The sequence below is a fragment of the Xiphophorus couchianus genome, chromosome 3 (genome assembly GCF_001444195.1).
Source record: "Xiphophorus couchianus chromosome 3, X_couchianus-1.0, whole genome shotgun sequence".
NCBI lineage: Eukaryota > Metazoa > Chordata > Actinopteri > Cyprinodontiformes > Poeciliidae > Xiphophorus > Xiphophorus couchianus.
In genome coordinates, this window is record NC_040230.1 from 18848875 (window position 1) to 18864391 (window position 15517).

The 15517-nt window shown below is 39.6% G+C and overlaps 3 protein-coding genes across 3 annotated transcripts; 1 reads left to right on the plus strand and 2 right to left on the minus strand.

Moving 5' to 3' along the window:
* The first annotated feature begins 3301 nt into the window (after positions 1 to 3301).
* Positions 3302 to 4968, plus strand: LOC114139191 (G-protein coupled receptor 1-like). Its single transcript, XM_028008951.1, has 2 exons — positions 3302 to 3373; positions 3747 to 4968. Exon 2 carries the CDS (start codon positions 3782 to 3784, stop codon positions 4817 to 4819), a length of 1038 nt encoding a protein of 345 aa, XP_027864752.1. The 5' UTR covers positions 3302 to 3373; positions 3747 to 3781; the 3' UTR covers positions 4820 to 4968.
* Positions 4969 to 6523: 1555 nt separating this feature from the next.
* Positions 6524 to 8514, minus strand: LOC114139496 (chymotrypsin-like protease CTRL-1). Its single transcript, XM_028009480.1, has 7 exons — positions 8362 to 8514; positions 8052 to 8155; positions 7868 to 7947; positions 7698 to 7779; positions 7393 to 7573; positions 7145 to 7275; positions 6524 to 6814 (listed from the first exon to the last, which is right to left on the minus strand). Exons 1-7 carry the CDS (start codon positions 8405 to 8407, stop codon positions 6653 to 6655), a joined length of 786 nt encoding a protein of 261 aa, XP_027865281.1. The 5' UTR covers positions 8408 to 8514; the 3' UTR covers positions 6524 to 6652.
* Positions 8515 to 9294: 780 nt separating this feature from the next.
* Positions 9295 to 15432, minus strand: hsc70 (heat shock cognate 70). Its single transcript, XM_028012685.1, has 9 exons — positions 15154 to 15432; positions 13891 to 14095; positions 13534 to 13739; positions 13276 to 13428; positions 12642 to 13197; positions 12345 to 12547; positions 11014 to 11212; positions 10693 to 10925; positions 9295 to 10519 (listed from the first exon to the last, which is right to left on the minus strand). Exons 2-9 carry the CDS (start codon positions 14093 to 14095, stop codon positions 10325 to 10327), a joined length of 1950 nt encoding a protein of 649 aa, XP_027868486.1. The 5' UTR covers positions 15154 to 15432; the 3' UTR covers positions 9295 to 10324.
* Between the last annotated feature and the right edge of the window lie 85 nt (positions 15433 to 15517).

Consider the following 15517-nt stretch of genomic DNA (forward strand, 5'->3'; position numbering starts at 1 on the left):
ATCATGAAGTTGGTTTCACAGGAACTGCCATTTTGCAAAACATACTACTTTGCATTCCTGCTTAGTAACAGCTAAATCCTCAAAATTGCACAATATTGACTCACACACACACCCTCACACACACCCACACACCCATATATATAAAAGCAGATCAAGAATTACATGAGAACAACCAAGCAACTTTTATTTGGGATTTTGATAAATGTGCAACTGAATGTTTAAATTGCAACAATAAATGCAACAATATAGGTAACGTTGGACAGAGATTCAGTGGATTCAGTGTTTGAATGCAATGGGTTGTTCTGACAATCTGATAATGACAGAAAAAAAAGAACATCACTTTGCAAAGTAAAATATTTCTTCAAATGCATTTTTTGTGCACATGCATTAATAGATCTTTTCCAAATGCAAGACCCGCAAGAAACTAAATACATTAAATCAAAAAGGTTATGTGAAACCAACAGACTTCTGCAAATATTTCATAGGTTAATAAACAATCAAGTGGGTGGATAAGACTGCAGCCTTACATCTAACGTGTCCAGATTATATTTGTGCTACATAGACCTTGCAGTATGGTGCTTGAGTCACCTTCCTGAAAGAAGTTGCATTCTCTGACTTCCTCCAAAATTCAAAACAGCTTTTATTTCTCTCCATTTCACCATTTCAACTTGTTGACGGTTTGGCTTTGATAGACCCTGCAAAGATAAAGGGTCTAGAAAAAACATTATTGGAATTGCAGTTGTAGTGTCTGGTTGCACATTAGATCTCGAGACCCCAGTTTAGGATTGCAACACATTTAAAACAGAGCTGTATGCTGAGAGTGATAAAAAAGCAAGGTGTGAATTCTCAACAGAGCTTAAAGACAGTCAAAGCTTTCGGCTAAAGGGTTGCCAAATATGGCAAGTGTGTGTTTGTAGAGAAGACTGCTTATAACTATAAGAACTGTTTAGAGGCAATAAGCCAAATATGGGAAACTGTGTGTACACCCAATTTAAATGGACAGAAAAAGGCTAGTGTGGCAGCAATTTGGCAGGATGTGTCCTAGACACTGACACTGAGAACAACACCACCTCGGGAATCTCACCCAAGGACATAGTTTTAGAGTCTATATGTATAACTTTTACCAAAAAAACGACAACAACAAAAAAACCACAACCATTAAAGAAAGACTCTCAGGTTTCTTTCATTCATAACAACAAGAGTGGGGGTTCCATCTGAACAAAAGGTTTTATATTCAAACAACAAACCTGCAGTCCTTAGGACGACCAAGGCCAATGTAATGGTTGGATGATGGGGAAGCGATGGGGGTGAGGGAAGGGTATGCTAGGCTTACTGTGCTAAACAAAGTAGACATCCCAGTTGAGCTCTCCAATGTTCAGAGAAAAAAAACTAAATCCAAATGAAAATCTGCATATGTTACTTAAGGGGGATGCCACCACCAAGGGATAGCCACACTCACCAGAGACCCCACAAGCAGAGGAAAAGATATTGTTGAGTAAGTTGTTACCTGTCAGAAAACACACACAGCAATGCAAAGGGAAAAGAGAAACAAAAAGGACAGAGGCAAAACAACAGCGTTCCTTCAGCCTGCTGCAGTGGTAGCGGCCCAGCAGTAGCCCTTCTGGTACTGCTCAGAAAAAGCAAGTTCAAAGTTATGGTGAGTCACGTGTTAAAAGAATTAGTTTCTGTGCCTGAGGCAATGCAGACATCACGTGATGTCTGCATATGTCAAGTGATGTTTCACTTGACATGGGCAGACATCACGTGATGTCTGCCCATGTCAAGTGAAACATCACTTGACATGTGCAAACACAAGTCAACAATACAAGTCAACAATAGACCAGCTCTGATCCAGGTAGAGAAGCAGGAAGGGGCGCACAACAGAATAGCCTATAAAGTTTACTACAAACTTCATACGCCAAAAGATGTTGCAAAAAGAAGCTGGTGAATGACACGCAAGTGATCTGAAAGAGGTGTGCACTCCGTGTCAACCGAGAGCTCAGCTATGTTAGATGAACCAATTGGTGATTGGCTGATGGACAATCAAGCAGCAGATGATTCAATTAAACCAGGGAGCTGAATTCTCTCCCGCCACAGCAAGGCAGCAACAGCACAGTTCAAAGTGCTATAAATAATGAAAACATAAAGACTAAATTACTGTGAGATAATATAGGAAAGTTTTCTTTTCTCTTTAGTCTCCTAACATGGTATTTAAAAGTAATATAAGCTTTCTCTCTGTTCACACAAATGAATCTCAGGATGTCATGGTTGTTTTGAAGGATTGTGATTGGCTGTTTTCCTTACACCTCCCCCTATGGGTTTGGCTTGTCAAATGTCAATGAGAATTATAATTCAGCGGATTTGTGTGAATGAACACTTTTATTAAGTGTGGACAAAATAATTATATAGAAGCAAATATCTAGTTTATCATCTTTTTTAAAAAAGATCCAGCTATGCGTGGACTAAGCCTAAGATGTCTGTCTTTTGATTCAAGCCATAAATTCAAGCCTGTAAAGTCACCAAGTGATAATGTTTTTGGACATACTTTTTGCAGCAAGGCAATAAGTGTTTAAATGTTTTTACTGGCGTTGAAAACCAAGACCATGACAAATTGTGCAAACATAAGGTTGTTGTTGCATTCTGTGCCAAACTCGAGAGTTTGACTGAAAAAGTCCTCAATCAAATCAGAACAGAACAGACAGAGCAGATACTGAGGTGAGCTGCATTTGTCATGTAGAATCCAGCATTGTTCAGTTCAATGTACTGAGCATTAACTGGTTTAAGGTCATGTGACTGGTATTGTGGAACATTGGAGAACTTCAAAATGCTTTGCCCTGGATAGATTTTGGTCCACTATTGTTTAACAAAATTGCTAGACATTGCTTACGCTTGAAACCGCAAACCAACTTTTTCATAAGTTGTGTCAAATCACCTGAATCACTAAAGCAGCCAAAGACTATAGGATTGGTTTGTGTAAAGAAAAGTAAATATCCATCCATCCATCCATCCATTTTCTGTTCACCCTTGTCCCTAATGGGGTCGGGAGGGTTGCTGGTGCCTATCTCCAGCTACGTTCCAGGCGGGAGGCGGGGTACACCCTGGACAGGTCGCCAGTCTGTCGCAGGAAAAGTAAATATAATTGACAGAAGTCTCTGGCAATTTAATGTATCGCCTGTATATCACCAGAATGTCTTGCCTTATAAGTTGTTTTAAAAATTTGGCATAATTTTCTGGGTAATGTTAACTTTATCCACTCCCTCTAAGTGACTGCACTGTCAAATTTGCATTTGAGAGGGAGGAGTAAAAACAGAGACAGAAATATGAGGAAGCATAGAGGTCAGCCACAATAAAGACTTCCGAGACTTCAAGGAAAGTAAGGACTGGTAACATATATTTATAACTACTTACTTTAAAATCGCAAAACTGTTGGATTTTTTTAAACGGGATTTGCAGAAATACTTGTGTACTAACATCTTAAATACCATTTAAATGTATTTGTTGAGAAGTCTTTGTTTTAAGGTAGCAATGAGTTCATTTGTTTTCAGTGCATTAAATGGTAAAATAGGCTATTTTACAAGATTTGAACAAGATTCAAAATCATTTGTGATCACAAGTGATATGCCATTCATCATTGTAGCTGAAGAAAGTGTTAAATGGATTGTGTACATACGTATGAGAAAAAATGTTGTTCTCTCTATGTAGACTGGAGAATCTATCTTCAATAGATTCCATTTTTCTTTCATCAGATATCTATTCCAGAGCCCACACACCTGGATTGGACATGGGAGTTGAACATATAGGGATGTTCTCCCTGGTTATGTATTGCATGATCATAGTGGTTGGGACAGTAGGAAATGGTCTGGTCATCTATGTGACCGTCTTCCAGAGGAAGAAAACTGTCAACTCTGTGTGGTTTCTCAACTTGGCTCTGGCAGACTTCCTCTTCACAGCGTTCCTGGTGTTTACAGCAGTCTCTCTCTCTCAGCAGCACCACTGGCCCTTTGGAGAGTTTATGTGCAAGCTCAACAACTTTGTGAGCTTAGTCAACATGTTTGCCAGCGTCTTTTTTCTGACAGCAATAAGTCTGGATCGTTGCTTGTCCATCTGGGTGGTGGTGTGGGCACAAAACAAGCGCACCGTTGGCAAAGCTCAAGTGATAAGTGCTGTAATCTGGTTGGCTGCAGGCATCTGTAGCACACCCTATGCATATTTTCGTACCGTGGAAGTCAGCCAGAATCAGACATACTGCAAGTACCCTTCAACTATGACAGAAAACAAACATTGGACATTGTGTATATTCCGCTTTGTTATGGGCTTTCTCATTCCATTCCTGGCGATATTTTTCTCACATGTGGCCATAGGGATTCGTGCCAGGCGTCTGCAGAGAATGAGGAAACAAAGACGTCACCGGATCATTTTTGCCATCATTTTTGCATTCTTTATCTGCTGGTTGCCTTTTCATGTTTTGGGTTTCATACAATTAAAATTCCATCATTACTCAGATATACAGAACATTGTTCAAGTCATAGGTCCTCTAACTGTAAGTCTTGCCTTCATAAACAGCTGCTTGAACCCCATCCTCTATGTTTTCATGTGTGACGAGTTCCAGAAGAAGCTCAAGCAGTCCATTTGTTTTGTGATAGAGAGCACTCTGGCGGAGGACCATGTCTTATTGGGATCCTCTCACTCACACGTTACAGGGACTCCCCAAAGATGCACTGTGGAGGAAAAACAGGCTGTGACTTCTCCAACCTTCATAGAGACCAAGCTGGTTTCCACAGAAATACAAGCGAGTTCTGAGGAAGACTTCAACAAATAGGAAAATAGGAACATCAAATAAGTTTCTTAGATGGCCTGTACTTGTGTAGTACTTTACACTACATTCAGCCATTCAACCACTCGGACACATACTCGGACTGACGGGAGCCACAGCTGTTATGGAGCAGTCTGAACTTTCTTGCCCAAGAACACAACAACTGAGACAGACGCAGCGGGAGTTTGACCCGCTCCTGCCACCATTGCCATGATGTAGATCTTCTTAACATTAGCAAAAATATTGTTTGAAAACACAGTAGAGAGAAACAAATTGTGTTGCCAATTGAAGTTGCAAATAACTTGTAAATTATTAGTTATACAGTAATTGATATTCAACAGTTTAAAATGAAAATAATGTCAAACTTACACTTTAATTTGAGAACAAACTGGCATTTTCTTGGTTTATTTTTACTTTTCATGGCTCTGACATTTTGTAATAAATGTATATGAATGGTTATAACAGCTGGTTGGTGTCACGGGAGATGTATTACTATAGAAATAAAAGTGTGTTAATGAATCAGTGGTGTTATCCGTAGATATGCAAATATGCCCTGCAAAATTCATTACTGCTTTATCTTTTAATATTACATGTACGCTTGAGTGTCTGTTTTAATAATAAATAAACAAACCTGTTAAAAAAAAAGAAATCTGGACAATTTATTGATCAGGGACAAACTGAATGGGCTGGAACAAATACAGGACGCTAATATAGTACATTAATTATTTTCTGTTCTTAATTAATTAATCTAATTTATTAAATTGATATTTATTAGTAATGTTGATCATGGCAAGAAGAAATAGTCAAGTATGAATACATATTTGCTAAATATGAATAAAAATCATAAACCTTACTGTACCCATTAGTCATTTTAGACCTTACTATGGGCAACTGATTCAGACATTCAAATTCACTATAAGCTGGAGACACACACAAGGCTTTAGATGCCACTTCCATATTGATGTTATATGAAAGACCATATGTGTGTTGTGCAACGAGAATGATTACGCTGTGTTGGTGCTGTTGCAACTGGCAAAAGTAACAACGATACTGTCAGTATACTGGATTTATGTACCGTAGTTGGAAATTACATTCCAATTTTACAAATGCTTTTGCTGACTTAATTACTTCAAAAAACACCACAAATGGTCACAAGCTCCTAAAAACACATGTACTGCTAAGAACATTATGTGGATTTTGTTTTTATCTCTGGATACTTGAACATTTTTTTATTTACTTATTTAACTTAAAACTAAATGTTTTCAAACCTTTAAAGCTTAAATTAAAGACATTGTGGTTTTCCTTTACCATCAGAAGCTCTTGTTGACCTCATGTCAATATAAATTCTGAAAGTGCACCCACACACACACCCATGCACCCACACACACCCCCACGCACATACACATAATATGTTTTTCTATCTTCACAAGGACTTTGCATTGGCCTCAATTCATTTTCACTCATTTCTGTAGCTTAATTCTGACACTTATCCTAAATCTAGCTTTCACCAGTTCATGCTTAACTCTAAACCTGATCTAAACTCAATTCACACTTTAGTCCTAAACCTTACCCATACCCATAACCAGTCAGTCCTCACAACGTAGCATGAGTTAGGAAAATGGTCGCTAAAACACATCAAATTCAAGGCCACCCCATCACACACACATGCATACATACAGTACATGTCTTATTTAAGAACGAGACACCAGCAAGTCTTCAAGATTTTATTGGTTGACTTCTTGAGAATGCACCAAACAGCAACCCTTGGGACACTGGTTCTATTTACTCACAGTATGATCCAACATCAACTTTAATACGTTTGCATTAGTGCTTTTCTGATTAGTTGTAAGCAAGGGTCTGGTCGATCCAGCTGCGCAGGTAGGACACGCGGGCATACACTGCCGGGGTGTACACGTTGCAGTCGGTGGTGCCCCAAGACACAATACCCACAAGATACCACACACCACTGCTTTCACACACCAGAGGGCCACCAGAGTCACCCTGAAACAAGGCAAATAGTTTACAAGATTATTTGCCTTGATAAATGAACTTGCATTCATACAGTATCTGTGTTCTGCCTTTTGTGAGCACTGGGCTGACTGATTTCAAAAACAGGAAAAAGTGTAGCAATAGCACAGTTGGTGACTCAGATGATATATACACAATCACACACTCACATTTAAAGGGCATTTCATACAGAGATTTTAAAAGAGCATATTTAATTTCACATTTCACACATTACAAATGTATTTTGCAAACATATTATTCAGTTGTCATTTTAAATCTTGTATGTTTTACCCGGTGAAGTCTAACCATTGAACTGCACGTTACCTGGCAGGAAGACACTCCAGAAGCACCAGCACAGATCATGACATCAGTGATTCTGCTGGTACCCCAGTAATTTCTGCACTGAGCAGGGCTGAGCAGAGGCAGGGAGGTCTGTTGCAGGTAACGAGGGCTTGCTGAGAAGACAGAAAGAAAAAAAACACAACCACTCCAAATCCATTACAGTGCTAAGGCTTTCCAGCTTTGTTGCTTGTAAAACCATCGTGCTCAGACATGTAGAGAGGCTCACTCACAGGTTTGTCCTGTCCTGCCCCATCCGGTGGTGACACATTTGGTTCCAGAGGGGATACTGCTGCTGGAGGAAACCAAGCACACTGGAGACACGCGGGAGTTGAACTGTGCTGGGGAGGAGAGCCTCAGAAGTGTGATGTCATAGTTAAGGGTGTTTGAGTTAAAGTAAGAGTGGGTGATGGCCTGTACATAGAGGTGAAGAAAAAATTTCAAATTATTTCCAAAAAGTTGAAATATCTTTGTAGAGGTCACACAGATAAAAAGCTCACGCTTTAGAAAAGGGATTTTTTTGAATGATTTTCCTTACCCTAGAAATGGTCTTGACCTGAATGGGCTCGCTGTTGTACTGCCGATCGTGCTCACCCAGGATCACACGGTGGTTTGACGGCCTATCAGAATGAGAGGTCATCTTATTAATTACTTACTTTTAGTAAACAGTTTTCAAATGTTTGCAGTGGGACACATCTAGTAACTTACGACACACGGCAGTGAGCAGCTGTGACAACCCAGTACTCGTTGATCAGTGATCCTCCACAGAAGTGAAACCCGGTGCTGTCCTAAATTTGGAACAATGTCTCTTCAAGAGATTTTCTCTGCCTGAGGTTTTTGTTTTTGCATGGTTCGACAGAACTGGAGAATTTCAGAAGGCTGAGCGACATACCTGAAGAGAAACTTGCCAGGGCCAGGAACCGGACACTGCATTCTCGCCATTAACAATCTTGTTGTATCCGCTCACCTGGGGCTTAATAGTAGGCACTCCACACCCTGAGGCCAAAGATTAAATCCAGCATCATTCTTGTTCCCAATTGCAATGACTATGCTCAGTTATATTACAGTGTAATCAGTGCATATGTAGCTACAATCCAATTAAAATGTAAAATGTCAATGATTCTTAGACAATGTTTTTACTGCATTTCTTTTATGGTTTGCCTTGAGATGAAAGCATGAAATAAAGTTATAATGCCACTCACCCAGTGTGGAGGCCACAAGCGCAAAACAACTAATAAGCAAGAACATAACTGTGGCCCAACTTTGATTCAAGTCTACCCTATCTGGTAACTTTGTGCTACACAAGCTTTTATAGGTGCATCCCTCACGACTGACCCTGACTTCTGTGGGTAGCCATTAGTAGAAACCCCTCCCCATCCATGTTTCACAAGCCCCCGTGTGAGAAAACACCACCTGCCGATAAGCACCTTCGACAATCTAAAGTCACACTTGAATTAGAAAAAAATAGATCACATAATTATGTGATTTGGAAGAAGCAGCCACATGGTTTTCCTTTGCTGTTGATATTAAAAATGATTCAGTTAGTGACCCTTGCTTCTTACGTCTGTACAGCACATGCATGCATCAAGAACAGACAACACATTCTGTTGATAAACGCTTACTTCTCCTACTCAGGAGCTCTGTTTTAACACCTTTTCTTTAATTTCCTGTGAGGTAAGTTGATACAGCTTAAAATATACTGATCAAAGAGTCTGTCAGCTCGGTAGTATAGTTGCCACATTGCATGTCTTGTCATTAACTTATTAATTTGTTGGAGAGTTATCTAATGTAAACTTTAGTGATTTAGAGATGTACAATTAAACACTGAAGACTGAACAAACCTCAAATGTGAGTGCATTTCACTGCATTTTTGTGTTTAATGACACACGATTGTCAATAGGAAGGAGGAAATACTTAATCTTTTTCAAGGGGTTTTGCACATTCAAATTGGTTGAAATGGGATTCAACCAATTTAATGTTTTTACTCCCAAATATCCACTGAAACTAATTAGTAAACACACTCTACCCAAGTAATTTGATCTTAGTATAAATGCAGCTATATAAATTTCTCAGAGGTTTGTTTAACAACACAAACAGCATCATGAAGCTCAATGAACACAGCAGACAGTCAGGAATAAAGATGCGTAGATGTTTATTGCAAGATTTTAGGCTTTAACAGCAGAAATGCCTCCAGCTTTAAACATGTTTTGTCTCACTGTTCAACCCATCTGAATGGCTGTCTGAAAGGTATGACTATTCAAAAGTGAAAATATTGCTCAGTTGTCCCTGTGCAATTGGCAACAAGTCTAATATGTGGTAGAAGGTACTCTGGTCACATCAGACCAAACATTTAACCTTTTGCCTTACATGCTCTGATGTGATGCTAGTGTTAAGCTTGTGCAGGGGGGAGGCTTTTCTTCATAGGGATGGGAAAGTGAACAGAGTTGATGGATTGTGGTCTTAAATACAAGGCAATGTTGGAAGGAATCCTGTAAAATGTAAAACTGGGACTGAAGGTCACCTTACAGCAAGACAATGACCAGAAACATACAGACAGAGCTGAAAACGGAACGGTTTAATTTAAAGCACATGTGTCTGAATGAAATAGGTCAAATTTGATTGTGATTGTGATATTTTTCTGACTAGAATTAGAATATGATGTTTACAAAGACTCTCCATCCAATGGAACCAAGCGTGAGCTCTACTAAAATAAAAAGAATGGGCAAAAACTGAAATGTCTCTGGATTTACAAAGTTTGAATAGCGATATCACAAACAGCTCTACAGCTTTTTTTGCATTGAAATATGGTTGGGCAAACTTTAACTCAGGGGTCTGATTCACATTTGCCAAAAGTGTTGAGAACCATACATACTTTAATCTTTACTTCCCAGGTATGTATGAACTTATTTGTGCTGGCCTATAAAACATCTCTATAGAAATTTGTAATTATGTCAGAAAGTGAGAAAGTTCAGACACCAAGACTCCTTCTGGCAAGCACTATCCTTAGCGCATTTTAGCAATAGCTCATTACACTAACAGTAATGCTGTAGAGCAAAATTAAGTAGAATTTTTATGGTGTGCCCATTTGGCACAAAATGCATGGTTTGAACAGCCAGTACATGTGGTCAAGCTGAGACAAGTAACTGTTGTGCTTATTGCTTATATTTAGTCGACTTCCTCGATGGTTGGGCCAGAGGAGGAACCAGCTCCGGCTCCGCCAGGGAAGCTACCGGGCATTCCTCCTGGCATTCCTCCTGGCATTCCTCCTGGCATTCCCCCCTGGTACAGCTTAGAGATTATTGGGTTGCAAATCTTCTCCAGCTCTTTCTGTTGGTGCTCATACTCCTCCTTCTCAGCTGTCTGTGTAAAAAAAGAAGCAGATAATTGTGTTGTAAGAGCTGTAAGAGTGTAAAAACACAATATGGAGGTGAAAAAAAATGTCTATCACAGTTTCTCTGCTAAACATCTGTGATTTCACAACTTTTTCAAAAATGAAGCTCTTGTTTTTGGATATTAATGAAAGCATATCTCACCTGGTTCCTGTCCAGCCAGGCGATTACTTCATTACACTTGTCTATGATAGTCTTTTTGTCCTCAGGACTGATCTTGTCTTGGAGCTTCTCGTCCTCCACTGTGCTCTTCATGTTGAAGGCCAGAGACTCAAGAGAATTTTTGGCAGTGATCTTGTCTCTCTGGGCCTCATCTTCAGATCTGAACTGTTCTGCTTCCTGCACCATGCGCTCAATGTCTTCCTTGCTCAGTCGACCTGGGGAAGAATGAAACATAAAGCTTGCTTCAGTCACTTTAGAACCTTCTCTGATGAACAATCTTTGCCCTGCAATATGTGGTCCAACCTTTGTCATTAGTGATGGTGATCTTGTTCTCCTTTCCGGTGCTTTTGTCGACTGCGGACACATTGAGAATGCCGTTGGCATCAATGTCAAAGGTCACTTCGATCTGAGGGACTCCTCTGGGAGCAGGCGGAATACCAGTTAATTCAAATTTCCCCAAGATATTATTATCTTTGGTCATGGCCCTTTCCCCTTCGTAAACCTAAAACAAGGTATTAATGTTTATTGGATCAATGAACATTTTCAACACTAGCACAGTGCAATTAAAAAGGTTTTTATCCCCTTACAGATTTATTCTGTTCTTGCTGTTTTTCCACACTTGAGTTCTTCAAATAATCAAAGTAATTTTAATATCAAACAAAGTTAACACAAATTAATTCATAATGCAGTTTTGGAGGTCAAGCCTCATCATTTCAATTGGGCTAGAGTCTGGGCTTTCACTTGGACACTAAAATCTATTTCAGTCGATTCAGAGGTCGAGTTCCTGGTGTGGTTTGGATTATTTTTACTACACAACTATACATTATGATAAGGATGCAGGAGTTCAAGGTCACAAACTAATTAGCCAGACAGTCTCACTCTGGCATTTATTGTTTCTTAAATGATGGCAAGTTGTGCAGATCCAGAAGGATCAAATTCCACTGGTCTGGACTTGTTTTTATAAAATATAGTTAATAATTTAATTACCTAATTCAATTGTTACTTTTGACATAGGGCTGGGTGGGTTTGGATAGGTTTTTATTTCCCTTTTAAATAAAGTCACCGGGTAAATAAAACCTGGATTTTATTTACCCATTTGCCTGATCTGATGTAGAGAAAAAGGCAGAAACAGCAGAAAGTTGTGAGGGGAGGTAAATAACTTTTGTAGTACTGTATAATTTGGGGTGCCATTTTATACAGCTTAGAGTCAAAAATAAAAAAATAAGAATCAATAATTTGGGTTACTTAACATGCCATAAATGAAAAATATTGGCGTTTCATTTTCCTAATTTATAATTCCACCATGTTATTTCCAAATATTTAGATTGCTGCTAAATAGTTCTACATTGTAAACTAAATATTTAGTTTGATAACTAAATGTTTAGTTTCTAGATAAATATTTGAATTGGAGATAAATATTTAATTGGCACACACAATATTTAGCTAGCTAATTAAATATTTAGTTTGACATTTATAAATGAATGACTAAGATGGTGAAAATCCGCCTGAAAAAATAAACCCTTATTTTAATATTGTGACATGCTAAATAACCCAGATTATTCCTTTCACTGTCAAATTTTACAAAAGTCAACCAATATCAAGAGGTGTGAACTTTTATTTGCAGAATGTGCTACCTGAATGAGGACACCAGGTTGATTATCTGAGTAGGTGGTGAAGGTTTGGGTTTGTTTAGTTGGAATAGTGGTGTTCCTTTTGATAAGGACCGTCATCACTCCTCCAGCCGTTTCAATTCCCAGGGACAGGGGTGTGACGTCCAGCAGGAGCAGGTCCTGCACATTCTCAGACTTATCACCAGCCAGGATGGCAGCCTGTACAGCTGTGGGTTTCCAAATAATGAAGTCATGATTGCAGGAAAGTTTTTATCTGCACCTACTTCTAGGGATACAGGAGTAAATTCTGTGGAGACCTACCTGCCCCATACGCAACTGCCTCATCTGGGTTGATGCTCTTGTTCAAGTCACGCCCATTAAAGAAGTCCTGCAAAAGTTTTTGGATCTTTGGAATACGTGTGGAGCCGCCCACTAGGACAATATCATGGATCTGGCTTTTATCCATCTTGGCGTCCCTCAGGGCCTTCTCCACAGGCTCGAGAGTTCCTCGGAACAGGTCCACATTGAGTTCTTCAAAGCGAGCCCTGGTGATGGAAGTGTAGAAGTCTGTTCCCTCGTAGAGTGAGTCGATCTCAATGCTGGCCTGGGTGCTGCTGGAGAGGGTGCGCTTAGCTCGCTCACACGCTGTACGCAGACGGCGTACGGCCCGCTTGTTGCTGATGATGTCCTTTTTGAACTTGCGCTTGAACTCGGCAATAAAGTGGTTGACCATGCGGTTGTCAAAGTCCTCCCCACCCAAGTGGGTGTCCCCTGCTGTGGCCTTGACCTCAAAGATGCCATCCTCAATTGTTAAGACTGACACATCAAACGTACCGCCACCAAGGTCGAATATGAGAACATTACGCTCACCCCCAACCTGAAATAAATAGAAGGAAATTGTAAAAGCAACATAAAAGCAAGAGGTTAGCATTTTAGCCATTAGATTGATGGTCACCTTTTTGTCCAAGCCATATGCAATGGCTGCGGCTGTGGGTTCATTGATAATGCGAAGCACATTGAGGCCAGAGATGGTACCAGCATCTTTGGTGGCCTGACGCTGGGAGTCATTGAAGTAAGCAGGAACTGTGATAACTGCATTGTTCACAGGCTGAAATGATGGAAATAATTTCAGTTAATGAAAATATATGTCTCATTGTAAGTCTTGGTGCTGGAAATTGATTTTTCTGTAGCAACAGCATTCCAAGCAGCATACCTTGCCAAGATAAGCTTCAGAAATCTCCTTCATTTTGGTGAGAACCATGGAGGAAATCTCCTCGGGGTAGAAGGACTTGATCTCCCCCTTATATTCAACCTCCATCTTTGGTTTTGAGGAATCATTTATAACCTTGAAGGGCCAGTGTTTCATGTCCGATTGCACCACAGCGTCGTCAAACTTGCGACCAATCAGACGCTTAGCATCTGTCATTAATTCAGCAACAATGAAAAGAAAGTTTCACTGTGTGTACAGAGATTTTGCATTTTAATAGGAACTGATGTTAAAAAAATTGAGAAATAAAACAGACGGAGAAGTGAAATCCTATTTTGTATTATTGTCTTGCAGTGTTTTTACCAAATACGGTGTTGGATGGATTCATGGCCACCTGGTTCTTGGCAGCATCTCCAATAAGCCTCTCTGTGTCTGTGAAGGCCACATAACTTGGTGTGGTTCTGTTCCCTTGGTCATTGGCAATGATCTCCACTTTGCCATGCTGGAAGATACCCACACATGAATAAGTGGTACCCAGATCAATGCCTACTGCTGGTCCTTTAGACATCTTCAAAAGACAAACAAAAAGACTTTTAGTATTTCAGCACATTTACATTGGCAGTTCAATCTCAAATCAGTACATACGGTGTTTATCACGCCAATGTCTTTATATGTCTTTCTGCTTAAGCCTCATAAATTGTTGTAATAATACTTAGAACTCTGTGCATCCACAAGAAACTAGATGTTTTTCAATAGTAATTTTGCAGGCTTGCTAAAGGTCTTATATCCAATCCAGTCAACCCCATCTAGCTTTATTAAGAAAGAACTTAAAATTTATTAAAATGCCAAAATAAAGACTCAAATATAGAATACAAAAATATGTTCAAAATATTACCAGCCATGCAATAAAAGGCTTACTGCATAAAATAAGTAAAAGCTCAAATCAACATATCATGTGGTGTCAAAGGCCAGGGTGAAGAAATTAGTTAGTGATTTAAAAACAGGCAGTGATGTAGTCACATATTTCAACCTGCCACAGCAAAAGCCTCCATAAGCCTCTTTTATGTGTTAGGCATATTGAGGAGCAGCTGGTCAGCTGACCTGAGTGATCTACAAAGAACATAAAGAAAATTGTGGCTATTGTTGCACAGTGACATAATTGATTAGAGAAGAAATCTAACAAAGCCCCTGAGAGGCCGAAGCACTTGGGAGCTGCACTCACCTAACCGAGAACCATTATTAGAACAGGAAAATGTCACAATGCAAAAAGCAGCTCCAAGTGACTTACTTCAAGGCCTGAAACCTTCTTTTTGGAAAAAATGTTTTATTGACTTAGAAACTGAGCAACACAGGAGAAAAAAAGTCCTGACATAATGTTCCTATGTCTTGCCCACACACCACAAATAAAATCACTTCGCCATGAAAATTACTCAGATTTTGGTTGTACAACTTTACAATTTTACTGCATTGATTTTGGTTTCATGTGTCATGCTATTGTTTGACAGAGACCATGCAAACCTGAAATATGTCAGTACCTCTTACTTTGCATTCAGGCTTTCCAAGCAACAAACAAGATAGATTATAAAGCGAGGCCAGAAGAGCGATGCTTCCTGTATATTCAGTTACCTTGTGAAGTTAGATGCTCAGGAAGTGATAGTTTACTGAATTAAAGTGATGCCTTATTTTAAACACCACCATCTGAGCTCCTCTCCAGCACTCCCTTCTTCTCCTGGCGGGCAGCGGATGAGTGTCCTGTCCCTCCTGTTTTTATAACGCTTGGTGAGGGCAGAGCCCACTGGAGGTGTCAGGTGACTCCACCAAGGAAAGTTCTAGACCCGTGTTTCTGCTCACTGGCAAGATTTCCTTGAATGAAAGCTGGCTATTATTATCTCGGCACTAATTTTCTGACTAAACAAAATTAAAACTGGAAAAAGGTAAATTTGTAGAACTTTGGAAAGTTGCAATGACTTAACTGTTCAAAGACAAGATA